Source organism: Mercenaria mercenaria, chromosome 2 (genome assembly GCF_021730395.1).
Source record: "Mercenaria mercenaria strain notata chromosome 2, MADL_Memer_1, whole genome shotgun sequence".
In the NCBI taxonomy this organism is placed as follows: Eukaryota; Metazoa; Mollusca; class Bivalvia; order Venerida; family Veneridae; genus Mercenaria; species Mercenaria mercenaria.
The window spans coordinates 69877416-69902168 of record NC_069362.1 but is presented as its reverse complement, the minus strand read 5'-3'; the positions used below and the strand labels follow the sequence as shown (position 1 = coordinate 69902168).

At 36.0% G+C, this 24753-nt stretch overlaps 1 protein-coding gene across 1 annotated transcript; it reads left to right on the top strand.

The window, feature by feature from the left end:
* Positions 1-3969: 3969 nt before the first annotated feature.
* LOC123564234 (uncharacterized) lies at positions 3970-7748 on the top strand. The gene is made up of 2 exons (XM_045357638.2): positions 3970-5003; positions 5505-7748. The coding sequence occupies exons 1-2, from the start codon at positions 3981-3983 to the stop codon at positions 7059-7061; spliced, it is 2580 nt and encodes an 859-aa protein (XP_045213573.2). The 5' UTR covers positions 3970-3980; the 3' UTR covers positions 7062-7748.
* The last annotated feature ends 17005 nt before the right edge of the window (positions 7749-24753 follow it).

Below are 24753 nucleotides of genomic sequence, written 5' to 3'. Positions count from 1 at the left end.
ATCTAGAAACTTATCATAAAGAAATACGTTTATTATCCTAATACTTATTCTTTATTGTGTGACTTGATATATGAAAGCCTGATACGGAACTATTGTACTGATAAGATATTGGATTGATGAAGTTCTTTCTGTTGTGATTTAGCACTTATCAAGCTGAAAAGAAACAACATTACAAAAGATATAAAGGACTTGACATTTACGAACCAGAAAGATCGACCACACACAATCCACATGCAATTTTGTGTGTGCGTGCGTGTACGTGCGTGTTTGCGCGTGCGTGCGTAAGTGAGTGCGTGTGACCCACAGACATTCCATTTGTTTGCCCATTATTGAAGTTACATGTGATAAACAAAAGAACTATAGAGATTCCGGGAAAAAAATCAATCAAACATTGATTTCCTATACATTTATGAAATAAAGGCTTCTGTCATTTTCTAACCGAAAAAGGTACGATAACAGCGCACATCAGACACATGCACAACTTTCAGTCCCCGCACGAATCATCTGGAAGACAATCGTTGCAGAACGTATGATGAGAGCGAACAGCCATTCACATTTCTCAAAATAGATTGTGTGTTTATATTAACAAATATCAAAAATTTACGAAGGAGAGTGTTCCTTCGCACTTTTCTAACGAATGTAATTTTATTTCGTTTTAATTTTGTTAATTTTGCTTTAATTCATAACAATCGGAACGTTCTGTTCGTTTGATTAAAAAATCATAAGGTGAGTTATTCGGTAATGCCGGTCACCATTGCATTAGAGTAACTCCATACTCTTTTGTTGGATTTCGTTTGTTGTTGTTGTTGTTGTTGTTGTTGTTTTAACATAAATTCGTTTATATTTGCATAATGAATACGAATTTGTCCTTACTACTTGAAACGTGGCTACAGCTTTACTTTAATCTGTTGGGACTCTTTCAATCTGTGCCCAAGTTGTCAAGTTTTACAGTGCTTTCAACTATTTAAACGTTTATAAACAAAAGCGAACTGGTCAACCAATCAAAGCAATGACACGGAGTAAATTTGATAACGGTGGTCTCCATATAACTTTAAGTACAGTACGTACACAAATGTAATCCGTATAAGTTAGATAATACATAAAAGTGTGTTACCGGCTGGTATCATCATGCGCGGGGGAATCTCAGGGAACGTAATTTGGGTAGCAAACGAGCCTCGTAGAGGCGAGGTGAGTTTGCTATCAAATTACGTTCCCCGAGATTCTCCCAAGCATGATGATACTCGCCGGTAACACACGCGTATGTATTGTCTAACTGATTTATTGCATGATTAAAAACAGTAAACTGAACACATTTTTCAAATATCTTAAATTTAAAATATTTAAAAATATTTCCCCTCTTGAGCCTCCCTTAGAAACATTTCATGGTAAACCCCCAACTACCATATAAAAGCCAGAAGATGGCGCTGGGTAGGTTTTTATATAAATTATGCATGCTTCACATCAGATCCCTTTTTCAAAATTTTAAATAAACTGCTGAAAAAAAAGTTATAAAAAAGTGCATAAATACGCATTGAAACATTCTTTTATAATTGGTGTAATTATTCTTCAAAACAAAAAGTTGTGAAATAGAGTTTCAAAAATAATTTACACTAACTGCTCAAAATTTGAATTTGCCACGGGGGGGGGGGGGGGGGGGGGGGGGTGAGGCGCTAACGAGGTCATGAACCCTGGAGAAATATGGAATGTAAACAAACCCCACGTGGCTAATTTTATCAACAAACGTTTCATGTATGGATGAAATGAACACCTAAAGCTTTGCCAGAAACGTAATTTGAATTTTTAAACTGAATAGAATATCATAATCATTTTTGCAGTTATATTTTTATGTTATTTAAAATGTCAAGTTTTAAATCAAGATGTAGGGAACTAAACTACAAAAATACAGTAATAAATTATTTCAAATAGCTTATCATTTTCAATACCTTATCACAGCAACACTTGCTAATTTGTGTGTATTGTTCTACATCCCAGACAGAGAAAACTGTGAGCGATACCTGTGTGCAACGGAATTTAGAGCACGGCTAACCGTGGCGATACCAGAATTTAGAAAACACAAAACTTCAAAGGAAAATGCCGCAGTCATGCAATAAAATCAAATGTAAACCACCGATTTAGAAAGATGCCCAATCCTTTTTCATCTTCAAATTGTTTTTTTTTATCTTTAGAAAATATTAACCTCCTCTCTGTGGCGGATTCACACTATTCGTTATTGATACGATAAATAATACGAAATATAAGTGTAAACATAAAGTGATGTTCAAAGTGAAATAGAGGTAATAGATTAATGAAATCATTATTGGACAATATGTTTTTCAAATACATTTATTAAAAAGCTAAATCAATTCCATCAAAATAAATCGTAAGCCAGACTGTTTATGTGTTAATTTACAGTCAAGACATCCTTTGTAGCTGATATTTGAATGATATATAAAAACGAATAACAAATCTATTTCTTTGCAAGTTTTCTTTGGCAGCAGGATCTCAACGCAGTAAATTCTGTACTTTAATCAAAAGATGATGAATTTTACGTAAGGAAATTTGTTTAATGATTATGTGAGCCGTGTCATGAGAAAACCAACATAGTGGGTTTGCGACCAGCATGGATCCAGATTAGCATCCATGCTGTTCGCTTTTAAAGCCTATTGGAATTGGAGAAATTGTTAGCGAACAGCATGGATCCTGACAAGACTGCGTAGATGCGCAGGCCGGTCTGGATCCATGCTGGTCGCAAACCCACTATGTTGGTTTTCTCATGGCATGGCTCATGTTTATGTTCATGTGGGTTAGTTACAATATAAAAGGAAACCGGATATAAGAACTTCGAAATTGGTTAAATTCGCTGTCATCACTGCAACACAATCAGTCTAAGTCTAAAATATCGTTTACATAATAATATATTATTTCTTCAGTGTGTGACGATTGTTATTAGATATATGCTATCTGGTAAGTTTTATTTTGATACATAAATATTGTTAACATGTTCTTTTGGTATATTACATAAACATTTCTTTATAATTTATAGAGTTAATTTAGTACTATTTCAAACAACAGTTAGTTTGTTAAATAATTTACTGTTCTTTAGTATATAATGAAAGCGACAGATCTATTTGAAAGATTCCTATTCTAATATTAAAGGAATTCAAAGAATATCAGTACAGTTAAACAAGCTATACAGGAACAATACTGTCACGGTATAGGACTTGAATATTAAAACGGGGAGAAAGTGTGTAGGCGGCCGGATAGCTCGGTCGGTAGGGCGTCGGAACGATATTCCAAGGCCCCGGATTCGTGTCCCGGTCTGGATACACATTTTTCTCACCACGTGACAATTGGCTCCCAACATGGTACCGTGACTCATTTTACCCTCCTCCTTACGGATTTGAAAAAGGAAATTCTTCCAATTTAAGTAATGACGTAACAAAACGTAACGTGACGGACACGAAATTGCGGACGGACGGAATGACGGATACAATAACAATATACATTTTTAATGAAAAAGACCTAAATGTTAGGGAAAAAAACGACCATACATCCTTCTTCTAATCTAATACTACTGCTTTTGCTACCACCGAAAACAACATACAATTAGGCAATATTATACTGGCCAATTACAGATACTGTATACACTTATAGCATGGCTTGTCAGTCAAAATTCAATACTATTGCCCGAGTTCCGGGTGACCGGACCGAAGCCAATACTTTGACTCTTGGCCGGTAAACCATGCAATTAGTAAGTGTTTTATTAAATGGCAGAACTTTCGCTTACAACTTGTGTCTCATTAGCCCAGTAAACCTGTGTTGAATATAGACCGATACAAAAGGACAATCAACGGACCGACAATTTTAATATATATTAGGTTTATGTATATGAAATAAAAAGAAACTAGCAAAACCTCATAAGGGCTATACTAACATTAAATTCTTTCTTTGTTTTTCTTTCAGCGAGTACATACTCAAATATGAATGTAAGATTTAAGCAATTGCTATTGGAATATCTTTTGATCACATTGGGCTATAATTTTGGCAGATCATACACTAGAATCTTAACTGGTTCTGCAGTTGACACAATGGTAACATTACATTCACGTTATTGCGGCCGCAGACCAGACTGTGATGGATTAGTGGAGAAACAAAACCGTTCGCTAATATCAAATATGTCAAGTAAGATTTGTTGTGAATGGTGCTCTTGTAATGTGTCTACATGTATCAATCACACTAACGTAGGTAAATTAAACTGTTGTCCAGAAGTGCTTAATCAAATTGGCAATGTTTTCGAAATGAGCAGATGCATTCATCCTCAACTTAAACCTTGGCACCCAGATACTAGTATAGAACCTGCCATAGTCATGACTGATAAATGTCGTCATTCTGAAACTGCTCTAGATATTATAGACAAATGTGAACGTAGCACGAGTTATAGCGACTTGGATACAAAGATACCAGTGTCTGTTGTTTTGTATGATGACGTCATCACATATCGTAACCGTTACTGCGCGTATTGCCACAATTTGGACGACGTTCAGCTAGCTTACTGGAGACCAAAAATTGACTGCTACCAGCAAACATTTGACATCACTGTAATTCCTTTGAACCAAATTGTTGAAGAGGTACAAAGAACTGAAAAATGTAAATTATATTTTATTCACCCTGCAGAAGTGCACCCGTCATATTTACAACAGTGTGGTGGGAAAGTTATTTCAGAATGCAATATGACTGGTCTTTGGAGAGAGTACGACCATGTAATGGCCACGGCGTGTTCGGCATACTATTCAGGCTTTCAAGGTACTTACAGAAATATATTTTGCTACATATGCAACACTGGGTATGAATATGAGGCTAGTATTCCAAAGTGCACAGGAGAAGACACCAGTTCGGTTTCCTTTTCCCTCGTGTTGAAGTTCATACCATCTGAGAGTCAAAACAATGATCAGAGGACGGATGAGTTTGAATGTTCTAATGCTGGTATCTACGATCTAGTACAGGTATTTTCTTTGTTTACGAAAATGCTCATTAATATGCGTACATTCTCTTGGATTCGGATATGTGATAATATAGTTTTAGCGATTTACCACCTTTAATTAAAAAATATTTTCATTTGGTAGTTCCGTAATATACGCCACAGAATAAACTCTTCAAGGGAGGACAAATACCCAGAACTACATCAGGTTCGACTTCATCTAATTCAATATTGATAATCTTTCCTTCCTTTTTAATATTGAATATGTATATGTAATTGAAAACCGGCATTAACTCCCCATTCACCTCCTCTCAAGACGCGCACACACACATATATATTCTCTTTTACAATCATAAAAAACATTATATAAAAAGAAAACAAGCGATTGTTTTCAAAAAATACGTTCACTCATGGACATTCAATATTATAACTTCATCTGTTGCTACACCCTTGAATAGAGAATAATATATTGCATTGGGTATTTCAGTCTTACCAGTAAACAAACAATACATCTATTCCATTTCAGGAGAAATGTCTAACAGTTAAATGTCTGTTATCTCAGGTCTATGCCGACGGAAAATGTCAGCAAATTGCGGAGAGGATTGGAGGATTTGTGTACAATGTTTTTCTGAAAATAACACCAGTTAAAAGCATTGTTTATAACGATGATGTTGAGACTGCTTTTAAATCCTTTTTAAACAACTGGCTTAGAAAAGCAGGGTTGCAACGTTTTATGTGGGACTTACAAATATCGTGCCGAAAACGTTCAAACACAAAACCATTCGGTGACATCATAATTGAATATTTCTCGATTCATCTTTTATTAGGTATGACGGCATTTTATATTGAAACGTACATGACAGGTTTTCTACCTATCAAATGGCTCCTCGAACAACACAACCGCAATCTATCAGTAAAAGTTAGTGATACAGAATTTTTCTTATTCAATGTGCAGTTCGATATTGGTGATTTTGTAACAAATTATACGGATGTGTCAACGGAAGAATTTGGACAGTATGTTCCAACACTTCTGCCAGTTCATCTCTGTCCACTTGTTGAATTAAACACTTCATTTTACAACGTAACATATAACACGATCGGTGTCTACATCAAGGAATATGATACTAAAATCAAAAGTAGCGAGTACATAAAAACTAATTCAAGTGTAATTATTTGTACAGAAACATTTAGGCTCCTCACTGAAGCTAATAGACTGAAACAAAAACCAACACAGAAAAATGATGAAATGAATTTACCCTTGCCTAGCACTCCTCAAGGAATCTTATCTCTTGTTTGTTCAAGCTGTTCTATTGTTTGTTCAGCCATAACTCTCATTGTTTATGTGCGAATAAAGAGCATTCGTACGCAACCTGGGATAAACAACGTAAGTCTGATTATGAGCCTAATTTGTGCACAAGCGTTCTTTCAGTTTGGCATCGGGCAATCCGAAAATACTTCCCTATACATATGTAGCCTTATTGGGGTTCTTATCCACTACTTTTGGCTTGTAACAATTCTTTGGATGAATGTTTGCTCTTTTCATATGTTCAGGGTATTCTGTCAATTACGGATTGTAGATCATACTCAAAACGTTCTAAGAACCACGTGTTTCTACTGGTTCTACTCTTTATTCGCCGCACTGGTTCCTATTCTCGTTAATATTACCATAACGTATGTGACAAGTGGAGTAATTGGTTACGGTGGAAAATTATGCTACATATCGGAATACAAAATGGTTGGGTATTGCTTTTCCCTCCCTGTTGCAGTTGTCATTGTGGCAAATCTTTTGATGTTTATTGTTACAATACAAAGAATTAGTACTCAATCGGAAGTGAACAAAGAGCGTCGAGAAGAGAAAAAATATTTACTTATATATGCGAAAATGTCTACTCTGACAGGAGCTACTTGGATATTTGGATTTTTGTATTTTTTCACCAACTTTTCCGCGTTTGAATATTTATTCATCATCTTAAACGCCGGTCAAGGTATATTTCTGTTTCTATCGTTTGTCTGTAACGCACGTGTTATGAGGTTGCTTAGAAAAGCGGATCAAAACAATGCAAACTTGTCGCAGAACAATTAAATCTTTTTGAGTCGGTTATGGTTACTGTTCTTAGTTTATTTCAAACTTGCATTTAATGTGAAATGCGCCTAATTTGAAGTTATTGGGTTCCATTTCGACATTTTGTTTAATATAAAATTCAGCATATTCCTCATAGAATATGTTGAATTTTATATTAAACAAAATGTCGAAACGGAACCAAACAACTTCAAATCAGGCGCATTCCACCTTGAACCAGACCAATTTTTAAGCTATTTTGTCTGTCTGCAATATTTTGTGCCGGTACAACTATATCTAGAAAAACAGTGACGTAGAAATAGATAAAATTTGGAAGTACAAACAGCTACCGGAAAACAGTTTGTGAAGTTGCTGTCATTTTTCAAAATGTTATTTGATATCAGATACGTTCTTGGTCTAATTTTAAGACTGACCTGAATTGCCGAGACGATGTCTTTTTAATTAAGGGTATGCGTCAAATGGGCATAGTAAGCAGGTCAAAAGGTGAAAAAATAAAGCAAAAGATTTCTTAATTCAGATCATTAATTTGCATCATTGCATGATTAGTTAAACAGACTGACCTGCGCGTTTCAGATTGATAAAGTCAACCTTTATAGTGACATAAGGAGATTCCTGAATCACAAGTGCCTAAATAAATAGAATATATGAGGTTGCGGAAATTATTGTTTATTATGTAGCAGCCATGTTTTATTTATGAACATAAAATATATCTATTTCGTGTAAAATCCTATTTGTGATAATTGTTTTCCACTTGTCTGAATATTGATTCAAATAGTAGAAAATATGATTGAATCCTTAGCTTATGATTGCTTCCAAAGGGGACCGGCACATGAGTGGATTAAGTTTAATGACTTATTTTTGAATCCTAGAGTCATAATTGTGAAAAAAATCATATTAATATAACTACGTCTATGGAGTAGTTATATTAATATGATTTTTTTCATAATTATGACTCTAGGATTCAAAAATAAGTCATTAAACTTAATCCACTCATGTGCCGGACCCCTTTGATTGCTTCCCTTTATTGCTGTTATAATATAAGCTCATGTGTAATACTGAAAGTAGTGATTTTTTACAATGTATTTATGCGTAAAATGTTTTTGGATACCTGCTTTATCTTATCTACAATATGGTGAAATAGTTATACTTTTATGTAACACGATTCCCCTTGGTATCTTTCCAAATATAAGAACGTATCTTTGGTATTTAATCACCATTATAAGAACAGCAAAGATGGAAATAGGAACTTTTTTAATTTTCGTGATATGACGATTCATTTTGAATTTCAGCCATTTTGGGCAATAGTATTTCCACTTTGTTTGTTGCTTGATCTATGAAAATGCCAGAATACATGTTTTAATAATTTTCGTAAACATTCTTGCGTCAACATTTAATCAGGAATTACATAACTACTTTTAAAATTATAATTGTTCTAGATATGTTCAAAATATAATAGTTCAAAGTTCCAACGCTAGAAAATAAGTGGGGATTAGTTATTGTTTAATTTAGAAGGAATTCGTCAAAACGCCCAACGAATCAAACAGTAAAACGTTTCTTGTACATGTGCACAAGCAGTGATTTTGCAAACAATGGGGTTTTTATGTTATATTCTCACATTATGCACACGTTTTTGTCTGGTTTACATTTGCGTTCCAATAATTTTAAACATACGAAATTTTTCAAGTCTTTGCCGTTGCTTATATTTAGCAACTGATTAATACGAACACATAATTGTAACTTTTTAATGACTTCTACCAATTAACAACTACTCCTCAGTTTCATCTGTAACTTATTATGAATAAGAATGGTTTGGCTCTGCTTGGATCTACTTCACTCGATAGCTACACTGTTGTTATAATTTCTCGATAATATTCATCTATAGCTGATTGATCTGTTCGTAGAATGGTTGATACACAGAATATAATATGTCCAATGACTTTTGGATATGGGACTTTAAACAGTGAAAATAAAGTAATGATAGTACCTTTTTATATTTAACATATGTGACATTAGAAAATGTGATCATATGTATAGTCTCTAGTAATTCTTTAAAAGAATGATCATGTAGCATTTTGTATATTGTATGTGATAATATATATATTTTTAATCTGTATGCATATGGATGACTTTAATTAAATATTGAATCTCTTTTAAAATAGCTTTGTTGTAAAAAAAACAAACAAAATAGTTGGGACCTACTAAGATTTATGCAAGAACAAATTAATTTAACTGATCAGTCATTGACTTGCGAAGTTGCTGTATCATTTCCATAAATTATTGTTAATTGCAAATTTATCAAAAATAGTTCTTGGGCATCTGTTACCAAATTTACAAATGTTATGTCTGGTTCAAATGTTAGAACCATTAGAAATCTTGCAAAATATGTGTATAGTGCAATGAAAATTATGAAAGAAAAACTTACAGTTATTGCTGCTTCTTAGAAATGTGTAATATTTATAATGTGTACTGTAATTGTTTGTTGTATTGTATGTATATATTTTCAACCTCTTGGCCATATTTATTTAATGTGTTTGTAAATGGCCAAAGGCATTGTATAAATGCTAATTTGCCAATAAACTGAAACTGAAACTGTTAATTTCAACTTAGTTTAACTTGTTAAAAGTATAAATATTCATCATAATATTTTATATCACCCAAACTAATTCAACTCTGCAATGATGAAAGTTCATTTGTATGACATAACTAAACTCTTATATTTTTTTCTTACATCATAGAAGACAATCATGCCTATAATAGCAAGTGAAATAAGGAACTTTCTTGCATACCAGACGGGGATTTTCCGGTATTTTCACCGGTGCTGGAAAACTCCATCTCACACCCCAGGGTGTAAGATGACTTTCATGTTGTAAATGACGTATTGCGAAAGATAATAGGTAATAAGGATAGATTTCTCGGAAGCACAGAGTACCATAAAACAGCCTCAGAGCCACGCATTTGCAAAGTAGGCCCTCAACAAAAAGAAGCTGTAACGTAAAATATTACAGACAGGTTGCTTAAAAAATCCAACAAGTACATTTTAATTTTATGCGAAATATAGAAAGAGGGGAAGAAGGGCGGTGGTGTGGGATGAAGGGTAATGTGGAAGAAGGATGAATAGTCAAAAGGGAATGCTACGTTCCTTAATCACAGTTACCCTACAATGTAAACCACAGCAGCACAGACACGCATGTACAAAAGACAAACGCACACCACACACGCACGCGCATATAAATATAGTAGCAGATTTATGTAGTAATTTAAAAATCCATTACCTTGATAATTCCTCTTTGTTCCTTATAGTATATTTCTCGATTAAAAAAAAAACCGTAAGTTTAGTTAAAGTACATATAACGTTACGCTGCAAGCGATAAAACAAAACCGGAACTAAACATTGTTATTTGTCTTTGAAACGTCATGACGTCTTTCCTAATTGGCAGGAAGGGTCTTAAAGCTGAGGATCATTGTTTTCTATGATTAAGGGCTTGATGGTACCAACAAGTATAATGCTTAACCTATTTGACTCCAGTGAAGTATGGGGGGTTTTCAAGTGTTGACTGTATCGAACGTGTTCATAGGAAATTTTTGAAGTCACTGGATGTTTAATGCAAAAATGTCTACTAATAGACTATATGGCGAATCTGGAAGATTACCATTGATATATGAAAGAAAATTGAGACTGAAAAATAATATTTTAAAATTGCATAGAATCTAATAGATATGAAAATTGTATATTAAATGCGTATTTGGAAAATATGTTAAGGTTGACGGAAAACAATATTGATAATTGGTCACTGAACATGAAAAATATGCTGCATCAACTGGGATTTGGTGAGGTCTGGGTTTATCCCAGATCAGTTATTGTTAACCTGTTTCTGTCTGTGTTAAGACAAAGGCTAAAAGGTACATTTATATCTAGCTAGCTTGAAAACATGAGCAATTATCCATCCCTATACTTGTATAAGCAAATGAAACAGACGTTTGGAATGGCTGAACATCTTGAAGTATTAAACAGTTTGCAATATAGACGTGCAATTGCTAAAATAAGACAAGGTTCACAAGATTTGTTGGCAGAGAAAGCTAGACATATAGTACCAAACCTATTCCTCGAAATGAAAGACTGTGTTCGTTCTGTGCTTTAAATGATATAAAGGATGAATTCCATTTCATTTTAAAATGTACATTGTATAATGACTTGAAGAAGAAATACATTAAAATGTCGAATTGTTAAATTGTTTAAACAAGTCTGTGCTGAATAAGCTATATATAGCTTTATTCATTATTAATGCTTTTAAACGAAGACAATCAAATATCAGAAATGAGATTGTTTAATATAACTATAAAACTTTAATGCAATGTAATGTCAAAAGTATGAAATATTTTGCAATATGTGTTTCTCGATACATAATGTGTTTCGTGTTTTTGCTATACTTATCTTCTTACGCATGCTTGTGAATATTTATTTGTGCTTATGTCGATGAGCTGTAATAAAATTTATGTTGAGTTATGTTATGTTACCATTCCTTCCGGTAATGTACGACTTAAGGGGAAGTGTTTCTCAGCAAATGTCGTAATATTGTTGGTAATTTATAGTTTCACGCAGCAAACATATGTGTAAAAATGTAATAGCATACTGCCGCATGTCGCTCGATAGTTTATAACGACTACAACTCAAAATATCGTATGTCGTATTTTCCAAATGCATGTAAAGGTAAAAGGTAAAGGTTTCACAAATCGACAGTAAATAAAATAAATGGGTGCTGGGTTTATTTTTGGGTCCTGGACTGTCTATTGATGTTTTATGCCCCCGAAGGGAGGAATATAGTTTTTGAACCGTCTGTCGGTCTGTCCGCGTTTTTCGTGTCCGGTCCATATCTTTGTCATCGATGGATGGATTTTCAAATAATTTGGCATGAATGTGTACCACAGTAAGACGACGTGTCGTGCGCAAGACCCAGGTCCGTAGCTCAAAGGTCAAGGTCACACTTAGACATTAAAGGATAGTGCATTGATGGGTGTGCCCGGTCCATATCTTTGTCATCGATGGATGGATTTTCAAATAACTTGGCATGAATGTGTACCACAGTAAGACGACGTGTCGTGCGCAAGACACAGGTCCGTAGCTCAAAGGTCAAGGTCACACTTAGACATTAAAGGATAGTGCATTGATGGGCGTGTCCGGTCCATATCTTTGTCATCGATGGATGGATTTTCAAATAACTTGGCATGAATGTGTACCACAGTAAGACGACGTGTCGCGCGCAAGACCCAGGTCCGTAGCTCAAAGGTCAAGGTCACACTTAGACGTTAAAGGTCATTTTTCATGATAGTGCATTGATGGGCGTGTCCGGTCCATATCTTTGTCATTCATGCATGGATTTTGAAATAACTACGCATGAATGTGTGACACAGTAAGACGACGTGTCGCGCGCAAGACCCAGCTCCGTAGGCCAAAGGTCCTAAACTCTAACATCGGCCATAACTATTCATTTAAAGTGCCAACGGGGGCATGTGTCATCCTATGGAGACAGCTCTTGATGATATATAGCATCATTAGTGACGCATGTCTATGGTTTAGAAAGGCGATAAATGAATGCCTAGTGTGACAACACCATACTAAGGGCTTACCCCCGCACTTATGTCGGTAAGGTCGCTCAAAAGCTCTTATATGTTCATTGGTAAAGGTAAATTTTATATACATGTATCATTATTGACCAAACAAAATGCGTCGGATGCCTAGATGTTTTAAACGACCGAATCTAACACAGCATGTAATTCTACTTCCTAGAATATTTTAGAATTGAAATTAATAACACCATGTCACGTATAATTGTATTGTATTTAGAGCAACTGTTCGCTCATACATCATGTAATATGATTTGAGATGAAACAAAGTGTTGTCTTTGTTTCTGTCTATGTCTATGAACACAAATCGTATCAAAAGCTGGCGGTATTTAAGGGGACGCATACTTTGAAATTAGAAAAAAGTGGGTGGGGTATTATAAAATTTACCTGCAAAAAAGTACAAGGTTTTGGTAAATGAAATGAATACTGTTTCAACTGTTATAAGTACACAAAGGATTGCTCACTAAAATAAAAATGAGAAAAACTGAAACAAGAAAGTTATTGTTGAATTACATAAGACTTCTTGTGTACATTCAAAGTCAACAATTAAGACTTTTTGGTGCGAAAATAATAGTGCTTCACTTTGTCCAAACATTTATCAATGTCCTACAGATTCTAATTTAAAGAAAGAATGTGAAATAAGTTCACTGTCTTGCTTTTCATTTCGCATATGTGAGCTAAAACACATTATTTAGTTTGTTTACAAAGTAGTGCATAAGAAAAGATACGGTGGTCAAGGAATGCCACATTACAAAACTAAAAGAGTATATTCCCCTTAATACATTAAACATTTATCGTTACAGAAGTCTAGTGGCTTACAATAAAGGCCTAGAAATGTTGCCATTATTAATTTTTAACTTGGTATTCATGAACTACAATGCACTTAAAAGTTAAATATCAAAACACATTCAACAAACTTTTGAATTGTATTGTCTTAAAAATCCCAAAAATAAGGTATGAAATTTGGTTGAGAGGTCCAATCAATGTGTATATGTGCAAAAGCAACATTCTAATCTTGTTCACAAAAGTTACTAATAAACAGCAGGAATGTCAATGATCAAAACTGGACGAATATACAGTTATCCTCACTTTAATGTCATTTATAATTTGTCCTTGAATTCTCCACCATACTTTTCATAATTCTGTTTGCACGAGTTGCACGAGAATGCTGTCATTCACGTAAAAAAACGGGGTCAAATAAGTTGTAAATGCAATATCATCTAAACGTAATTAATGGATTATGCAGTTTAAGATAAACTTTATCTCATAACGTAACGAACATGTATAATGTTGTAACAACAACTTTACTTACACTGATTTAAGTAGCAGTCGGTTTATAAGTGACTTTATTGATTCATTTTGTGTTTTGTTATTATTGTCAAAAAGTATAACGGAAGTGCCTCACAACTGAAGCGGAAACCAGTTTGATGCGCAAAGTAGTCCACTGTAAGTAATATTATTTGACAAATGTCCACAGAAATTAATAATTTTCTAATATTAAAGACGAATATCTGAATAGGATTCATTATTTGATAAGAAATTATAATCATCGACATGTTTTTTTAAAAATCGTACACGTGCTGACACCTAAGTTGTCTCCCGTTGTTTAATTACAGTTACCTTTCGTCCGGCGCAGTAACACATTTGCAGTGAATCGCCGAGAAGTCGTGGGAAAATTAAAAACAATGTAAACAAAATAAAATTAACCACCTTTTCAAGATGAATTTAAAGTGATCGACATTATGCATTTAACCCGCCTGACCAGTGTAGCATCTTAGATATCTGTTCTAAGGTATTCATTGTGTAGAATGTCATGTTATGCCCTTGCAATGCTAATCCCACTCTGATTTTTTTGTTTACATTTTTATCAATGACAAAGATGGCGTCCATCCCGAGATGAACAGACGTGGCGTAAATTTTTTACATGCTTAAGCAAACCTGGTGTGTTAGAAAGAAAATCTCATCCCTTCAACATTATTTGGAACACTGTTACTTTAAAAAACCTGTTTTTTCCTTATACAAAAGCTTAATATTTTGTGTTGAATGTACTTTCACAAAGACCTCTGTTTTCCTATTACATTCATAGTACCACATCCTTATCCACAAAATACTGAATATTACAGGTGTCCATCAGTATTATATCAGTTTAGGAATATGTTTTTTATTTTCCCACCATCGATTTCTTGAATATGCACCCCTTCCGCATTGCCATATGAACTGTGAATGTAGCAATATGCGTCCCCTTAAGCATATTTGTAATGAGGCGTAAAAATTGTTTCCGGTAACATGCCAAAAAAAAAAGGGTAGGTAGGTCGGTATTTTTTTAATTAATTTATTTATTTTTATTTTTTTTAATTAGGTGGGACTTATAAGATTTTTTCGTGTCAAAAAATGAATACAAATATGTCAACAACAAAAAAGAATACAAATAAGGGGGTTATGCCTTTAGAGCATCATGCAGTAAGTCGATTTCTAACATCACTGACCATGTAAAGTGCAGTTTAAAAATCTCCAAGGCCATAAAAACATTTAGGGTCGGGCCAAAAATATAGGGTAGGTCGGGATACCAGAAACAAACAATTTTTTTTACGCCTGAAAATGTTGTATCTGGTATAGCCATACTAAAACGACTTGGCGACGAATGCGCATAGAGGCATTTTGTGATGTGTTGACCTATAAAAAATGCTGTAACAACAGCCCACACTTACACCCTACAGGGGTTTCATCGGATTAAGAGTAGGCAAGCGGAAGAGGTAGTCTAAATCTGCGACAAGCACATAACGGGTTTATCCATGCATTTTGTTTGTTACTCATGCAGAGAATAATTAAAACTTAATTTTATGGAATGTCGTCAATGAGACGGAGACTGACTTAAGCGGAAAATATTTGCTATTAGATGATTACTATACATACCCATACACTTCCGTACTCTACTTTTTTCACAATATAAATAGGACTCAAATTAGTGTTAAACATACCTACCAAAGTTGGGCCCTTTTTGAACAGAAAGTCTAACTATTTTGTTGTTTTTTCTTATGGCTATAAAACCGTTGGCCAGTTTGTTAAAGGACAGTCTGATGATGATCTAGTTTGATGAAGATCCATCAAGCAGTTCATGAGAAGTCATTTAAAGGCATTAATTTCTAGTTTTAACTCTAGTGATCCCTAAAAGAGGCTAAGTGGACCCCAAAAGAAAATTTTTAGAGAAAACCTTATATTGATGCTATGGATCAGTTTTGATGAAAATCCATTGACCGATTCATGAGAAGTAGTTGTTAAAAGGTATTTTTATTTTTTAGCCCTAGCAGCCTCTAAAAGGGGCCAACTGCCCCCATTTGAATAAAATTGGGAGATAGCTCTCGTGGCCTCCAAAAGGGACCAAAAGCCCCCCAATCGAACAAATTTGAGAAAAGGACCTTATAATGATCCTCTAGATCAGGTTTGATGAATACCCATCGAGCAGTTCATGAGAAAAAGTCATTTAAAGGTATTTCTATCTTTAACTCTAGCAGCCCCTAAAATGGACCAAGTGCCCCCAATCGAACACACTTGAGAAAAGACCTTATAATGATCCTCTAGATCAGGTTTAAAGAAGATCCATCAATTGTTTCATTAAAAGGCATTTCAAATCTTAGTGAAGATCCATCCAGCAGTTCATGAAAAGAAATTGTTTAAAGGCGTTTCTAATTTATGCTCTAGTGGCCCCTAAAAGGGACCATGCAATTGCTCCCCCACCCCTTCATGATAAGTCGTTTTAAGGTATTTCTAATTTTAGCTCTAGCAGCCTTTAAAAGGGGCCAAGTGCCCCCATTTGAATAAAATTGGGACAGGACCTTATAATGATGCAGACCAAATTAGATGAAGATCCATCAAGAGGTTCAGGAGAAGAAGTTAATTCTTTAAAAACAATTCTATTTTCAGCTCTGGTGGCCCCTGAATAAACTTGTTAGGGCCCATGCCAGGATGCTACTGACCAAATTTGGTGTAATTCTGACCAGAAGTTTTAGAGGAGGAGCTTGCTTGTGACCAAGTACTAAATTAAAGAAAAAATTGAATTAAAAAAGACTTTTAAAAGTATTTCTATTTTTAGCTCTAGCGGCCCCTAAATAGGGCCATGTGGCCCCATTTGAACAAACTTGGGAGAGGACCATATAATTCTACTACATACCAAGTTTGATGAAAATCCATTCAGCAGTTCAAGATAAGAAGTTGTTTGAAGCATTTTCTATCTTTAGCTTTAGCGGCCCCCTTAAAGAGGCCAAGTGCCCCCATTGAACAAACTTTGGAGAGGACCTTATAATGATGCTTCAGACCAAGTTTGATGCAGATCATCAAGCAGTTCATGAGAAGAAGTCGTTTCAAGGTTGTTCTATTTTTAGCTCTAACAGCCCCTAAAAGGGGCCAATTGCCCCTATTTGAACAAACTTGAGAGAGGACCTTATAATGATGCTACAGACCAAGTTTGATGAAAATCCATCAAACAGTTCATGAGAATAAGTCGTTTAAAAGTATTTCTATTTTTAGCTCTAGCAGCCCCTAAAAGGGGCCAAATGACCCCAATTGAACAAATTTTGGAGATGACCATATAATGGTGCTACAAAAGTTTGATGAAGATCCATTAAGCGGTTCATGAGAAGAAGTCATTTAAAGGATTTTCTTTTTTTAGCTCTAGCGGCCCCTAAAAGGGGCCAAATGCCCCCATTTGAACAAACTTGTAAGAGGACCTTATAATGATGCTACAAACAAAGTTTGATGAAGATCCATAAGTGGTTCATGAGAAGAAGTCAGGTTTTTTTCTATTTTTAGCTCTAGCGAAGTGCCCCCGTCTGAATAAATTTGGGAGAGAACCATATAATAATGCTACAGATCAAGTTTGATGAAGATCCATCAAGTGGTTCATGAGAAGAAGTCGTTTAAAGGTATTTCTATTTTAAGCTCTAGCGGCCCCTAAAAGGTGCCAAGTGCCCCCATTTGAACAAATTTGATAGAGGACCATACAATGATGCTAAAGACTAAGTTTGATGAAGATCAATCCAGCTGTTCATGTTAGGAAGTTGTTTAAAGGTATTTCTATTTTTAGCTCTAGCGGCCCCTAAAACGGGCCAAGTGCACCCATTTGAAACTAGAGCTATCACTAAAGGTGATGAATGTACCCCCCCCGCATGCACTGACACAGTACATTGCAATTTGACGCACACAAGATTGCATAATTATGTGGACTGTATGTATATAGAATGTATGTATACAGTATAGTAACAAAAAACAAAGTCCCATAACTATGCAGAATATTTATCTAAAAGAATGTAACATGCACCATGCACAACTAGGGTTGGTACTGATCACTTGTGTGAAGTTTCATTAAATTGTGTCAAGGGGATGAGGAGATATGGTGCGCACAAGATTGTGTCTATGTATATAGTATAGTAACAAAAAAAAACAAAGTCCCATAACTCTGCAAATTTTTTTTCTGAAAGAACCTAACATGCCCCATGCACAACTACTGTTGTTACTGATCACTTGTGTGAAGTTTCATTAAATTGTGTCAAGGGGATGAGGAGAGATGGTGTGCACAAGATTGTGTCTACGTATATAGTATAGTAATAAAAAAACAAAGTCCCATAACTCTGCAAATTTTTTTTCTAAAAGAACCTAACATGCCCCATGCACAACTACTGTTGGTACTGATCACTTGTGTGAAGTTTCATTAAATTCTGTCAAGGGGATAAGGAGAGATGGTGCGCACAAGATTGCGTCTACGGACAGACGGACAGACAGACAGACAGACAGACAGACAACCTGAAACCAGTATACCCCCCTTACAACTTTGTTGTCGGGGGGTACAATAATTTGGAAGAGGACCTTATAATGATAATACAGACCAAGCTTGATGAAGATCCATCAAGCGGTTCATGAGAAAAAGTTGTTTCAAGTTTTTTATATTTTTAGCTCTAGTGGTCCCTAAAAGGAGTCAAGTGCAAATTTAAACAAATTTTGGAGAGGACCTTAAAATGATGCTACAGACCAAGTTTGATGAAGATCCATCAAACGGTTCATGAGAAGAAGTCGTTTAAAGGTATTTCTATTTTTAGCTCTAGCAGCCCCTAATAGGGGCCAGGTGCCCTCATTTGAACAAATTTGAAAGACAACCTTATAATGACGCTACTGACCAAGTTTGATGAAGATCTATCAAACAGTTCATGAGATGAAGGTTTTTCTTTTTTTAGCTCTAGCGGCCCCCATTTGTAAAAACTTGATAGAGGACCTCACTAGGATGCTACAGACCAAATTTGGTGTTATTTTAACCAGTAGTTTCAGAGGAGAAGATGTTTAAGTAAAAATGTGGACGACAGACACCAGACGATGGGCCATTCACCCTATACTAATAGCTCACCTTGAACCTTTGGTTCAGGTGAGCTAAAAATGTTGACGCAGGATGATGGACGCCGGATGCCGGACCATTTGTCTTTGCTAATAGCTCACTCAGAACAATTTTCTAAGATCGATCTTCATGAAACTTGTTAGGAATGCTTGTATGCTTAAAATCTAGGATAAATTTGTTACTATGTCAAGAAACTTTGTCAAATCATAGAAAAACTTTAACATTTCAGGGTGCCACTTTTTTAAATTTACTATCATAAATGTTAGTCAGAATGCTTGTCTGTATGAAATCTAGGTCAGGTTAAAAAAATATGTCACTTGGTCAAAATTATTTGGAAGAAGAGTGCCAGAATGTCACAATATACGCCCGTCACAGCAAATTTCTTTACTTTAGCACCTGTATTTGCAAATGGAATTTTAATTTTGTGGTTGTTTAGTAATCATTTAAGTCATTTGTTTTTCTAACTCCACAAAAAAACTCCTTACCAGGTAGAGATACCTTAAAATACACCTAAAATTTGAAAGTGACATCTATGTTGTACCACAGAAAAGTGGTCTTGTTTTTTTCCTACGGTCAATTATAAACAAGAGTGCCAGAATGTCACAATATACACCCGTCACAGCAAATTTATTTACTCTAGCACCTGTATTTGCAGATGTAATTTTAATTTTGTGGTTGTTTAGTAATCATTGTAATTCTTTTGTTTTTCTAAGTCCACAAAAAAACTCCTTACCAGGTAGAGATACCTTAAAATACACCAAAAATTAGAAAGTAACAACTATGTTGTACCACAGAAAAGTGGTCTTGGTTTTTCCCTACGGTCAATTATAAAAAAGTTACAATATAAGTTATTTATAGTAACAACTAAGGGAAGTTAATCTTTAAAAAAAAAAAAAAATAAAAAAAAAAAAAAAAAATTTTAATACAAAAAAATTTTTTTTCAAGTCCACACAAAAATCCTTACCAGGTAGAGACTGGTCAAAATACACCTCAAAATTGGATGTAACATGCATGTTGTACTACAGAAAAGTGGTCTCGATTTTTCCTTACGTCTAGTAATGAAAAAGTTACAATATAAGCTATTTATAGTAACAACAAAGGGAAGTAATTCTAAAGAAGGGAACTACGCATGACACTTCCTCTCATGATGGTGTATAATTGTGCCAAGTTACATCAAAATCCCTCTATGCATGAAGAAGAAATGCATCGGACAGTCATTCTTGTATCTGACCTTTGGCCTCTAAGTGTGACCTTGACCTTATATAAGTTATATCAAAATCCCTCCATGCATGAACAAGAAATGCTCCGGACAAAGTTTTCATTCTTGTATCCTTTGACCTCTAAGTGTGACCTTGACCTTAGACCTAGGGACCTGGTTCTTGCGCATGACACTCCGTCTCTTGATGAGGAACAATTGTGCAAACTTTCATCAAAATCCCTCTATGCATGAAGAAGATATGCTCCGGACAAAGTTTTCATTCTTGTATCCTTTGACCTCTAAGTGTGACCTTGACCTTAGACCTAGGGACCTGGTTCTTGCGCATGACACTCCGTCTCATGATGATAAACAATTGTGCCAACTTTCATCAAAATCCCTCTATGCATAAAGAAGATATGCTCTGGACAAAGTCATACTTGAATTTGACCTTTGACCTCTAAGTGTGACCTTGACCTTAGACCTAGGAACCTGGTTCTTGCGCATGACACTCCGTCTTGTGGTGGTGAACATTTATACCAAGTTATATCAAAATCCCTCCATGCATGAAGAAGAAATGCTCCGGACAAAGTTTTCATTCTTGTATCCTTTGACCTCTAAGTGTGACCTTGACCTTAGACCAAGGGACCTGGTTCTTGTGCATGACACTCCGTCTCATGATGAGGAACAATTGTGCCAACTTTCATCAAAATCCCTCTATGCATGAAGAAGATATGCTCCGGACAAAGTTTTCATTCTTGTATCCTTTGACCTCTAAGTGTGACCTTGACCTTAGACCTAGGGACCTGGTTCTTGCGCATGACACTCCGTCTCATGATGATAAACAATTGTGCCAACTTTTATCAAAATCCCTCTATGCATGAAGAAGATATGCTCCGGACAAAGTCATACTTGAATTTGACATTTGACCTCTAAGTGTGACCTTGACCTTAGACCTAGGGACCTGGTTCTTGCGTATGACACTCCGTCTCATGATGGTGAACAACTGTGCCAAGTTTCATCAAAATCCTTCCATGCATGTAGAAGATATGCTCCGGACAAGGTCTGTGGACGCCGCCCGCCCGCCCGCCCATCCGCCTGCCAGGGGCGTTCCCATAAAACGTCCCGTTTTTCAAACGGGCGTATAAAAGTTACAATATAAGTTATTTATAGTAACAACTAAGGGAAGATAATCTTAAAAAAAAAAAAATAAAAAAATAAAAAATACATAAAAAAATTTAAGTCCACACAAAAATCTTTACCAGGTAGAGATTGGTTAAAATACACCTCATAATTGGATGTAGCATGCGTGTTGTACTACAGAAAAGTGGTCTCGATTTTTCCCTACGACTTGTAATGAAAAAGTTACAATATAAGCTATTTATAGTAACAACAAAGGGAAGTAATTCTAAAGAAAGGAACTGCGCATGACACTTCGTCTCATGATGGTGTTTAATTGTGCCAAGTTACATCAAAATCCCTCCATGCATGAAGAAGAAATACTTTGGACAAAGTCATTCTTGTATCTGACCTTTGGCCTCTAAGTGTGACCTTGACCTTTGACCTAGGGACCTGGTTCTTGTGCATGACACTCCGCCTCGTGGTGGTGAACATTTGTGCCAAGTTATATCAAAATCCCTCTATGCATGAAGAAGAAATGCTCCGGACAAGGTTTTCATTCTTGTATCCTTTGACCTCTAAGTGTGACCTTGACCTTAGACCTAGGAACCTGGTTCTTGCGCATGACACTCCGCCTCGTGGTGGTGAACATTTGTGCTAAGTTATATCAAAATCCCTCTATGCATGAAGAAGAAATGCTCCGGACAAGGTTTTCATTCTTGTATCCTCTGACCTCTAAGTGTGACCTTGACCTTAGACCTAGGGACCTGGTTCTTGCGCATGACACTCCACCTCGTGGTGGTGAACATTTGTGCCAAGTTATATCAAAATCCCTCCATGCATGAAGAAGATATGCTCCGGACAAAGTTTTCTTTCTTGTATCCTTTGACCTCTATGTGTGACCTTGACCTTAGACCTAGGGACCTGGTTCTTGCACATGACACTCCGTCTCATGATGATGAACAATTGTGCCAACTTTCATCAAAATCCCTCCATGCATGAAGAAGATATGCTCCGGACAAAGTCATTCTTGAATTTGACCTTTGACCTCTAAGTGTGACCTTGACCTTAGACCTAGGGACCTGGTTTTTGCGCATGACACTCCGTCTTATGATGGTGAACAACTGTGCCAAGTTTCATCAAAATCCCTTCATGCATGTAGAAGATATGCTCTGGACAAAGTCTGTGGACGCCGCCCGCCCACCCGCCATCCCGCCCGCCAGGGGCGTTCCCATAATACGTCCCGTTTTACAAACGGGCGTATAAAAACTTAGATAATGTTCTACCTAATTTATATGAAACATGGTTAAAATGTCTCTAAAAAAATCTAGGCCAAGTTAAATGCTTGGATATCTGGGGTAAGAACTAGGTCAGATGAGAGATAAAGAGCCTTTAGGGATCTCCTGTTCAAAGATTTGACTTAATGACATGGCTTAGACCTCAGGTACCCCACTTTTGAACTTGATCTAGATCCCATACAGACAAACTTTCCTACACAGATTTATGATTATCAAGTTTGAAAAATTGGCCTATACAGTTTTAAACAAGTTACTGAGTATTGCAGTAGCAATACAGAAGTCCCCTACCAGTGTAAAACTTTGTTTGTGTTCGTCCCTTGTGGTTGTTAGGAAAAATGTTTCAAGGCATTTAGGAGCTCAGAAACAAAAATTATCTTTACTTAAATTTCAATAGTGACCTTGACCTACAAGCATATATCATGTACTTGACATATTGTTTCATCATGGGGAATATTTGTGTACAGTAGTAAAATAATCCATCAATGCAAATAAAAGTTATAGAGTAGAAACAATTTTACTTGACCTTCAATAGTGACCTTGACCTTCAAACATGGGTCACGTGCGAGCCACCAAGTCTAATCATTAGAAACTTTTCTGTGTAGTGGTAAGAGTGGAGTGGAAACAAATATTTACTTGACCTTTAACACTGACCTTGATCTTTAAACTACAAGCATAGATCATGTGTTGACACATGCAAAACGTTTGTGTATAGTATTAAGATAAACAAGAGCTGTCTCCATAGGATGACACATGCCCCCGATGGCACTTTAAATGAATAGTTATGGCCGATGTTAGAGTTTAGGACCTTTGACCTACGGAGCTGGGTCTTGCGCGCGACACGTCGTCTTACTGTGTCACACATTCATGCGTAGTTATTTTAAAATCCATGCATGAATGACAAAGATATGGACCAGACACGCCCATCAATGCACTATAATGAAAAATGACCTTTAACGTCTAAGTGTGACCTTGACCTTTGAGCTACGGACCTGGGTCTTGCGCGTGACACGTCGTCTTACTGTGGTACACATTCATGCCAAGTTATTTGAAAATCTATCCATCGATGACAAAGATATGGACCGGACACGCCCATCAATGTACTATCCTTTAATGTCTAAGTGTGACCTTGACCTTTGAGCTACGGACCTGGGTCTTGCGCACGACACGTCGTCTTACTGTGGTACACATTCATGCCAAGTTATTTGAAAATCCATCCATCGATGACAAAGATATGGACCGGACAAACCCATCAATGCACTATCCTTTAATGTCTAAGTGTGACCTTGACCTTTGAGCTACGGGCCTGGGTCTTGCGCGCGACACGTCGTCTTACTGTGGTACACATTCATGCCAAGTTATTTGAAAATCCATCCATCGATGACAAAGATATGGACCGGACATGAAAAATGCGGACAGACCGACAGACTGACAGACAGACAGACGGTTCAAAAACTATATGCCTCCCTTGGGGGGCATAAAAAGTTCTGTAGCAGAAATATTTTTTACTTGACCTTCAATATTGACCTTGGCCTATGACCTACAAGCATGTCATGTTCATACATTATCTACATATTGCCCTCTATTCACATACAAAGTTTCATGGACCAGGCTTGAATACTTTTTGAGTAATTGCAGGATGGATGGATGGAGGGCATTCCTATAATACCCTACAGTGTTCCACCAGTGGGACTAGAATGTTTTTCTACGATTTTACCTAGTGATCTAGTTTTTGTCCTCGGGGAAACCAGTTTTGAACATCTGCTGTACTTCATAGATTACTAAGAAACAAACATTCTGACAAAGAGGAGGTAGAAAATTATTTTCTTTTGTCAGCTTATGGGCTACTAGACCTTAAACCCTTTGAACACGGAATGAACCTAGTTTTCTTTTGTTCTCTGTACATTAGACAGCTAACTGTTTGCTTGGACAGAATGATGGACTAATTGACAGACCCACACGCCATTACGTAATATGTCCGTTTTTTCAAAACGTGTGTATAAAATAGTGATTGCCTGTTTTATAAACTTGAATTGAAAAACTAATCAACAGAAAATCAAATCAGCTTTTAGATTGTAGACCTGC

What these genes read in the sequence shown, in the direction of transcription:
- LOC123564234 (XM_045357638.2), top strand. Translation starts at nt 3,981, where the DNA reads ATGAATGTAAGATTTAAGCAATTGCTATTGGAATATCTTTTGATCACA. An exon ending in GTATCTACGATCTAGTACAG is followed by an intron (nt 5,004 to 5,504) that starts GTATTTTCTTTG and finishes ATTCCATTTCAG; the next exon opens with GAGAAATGTCTAACAGTTAA.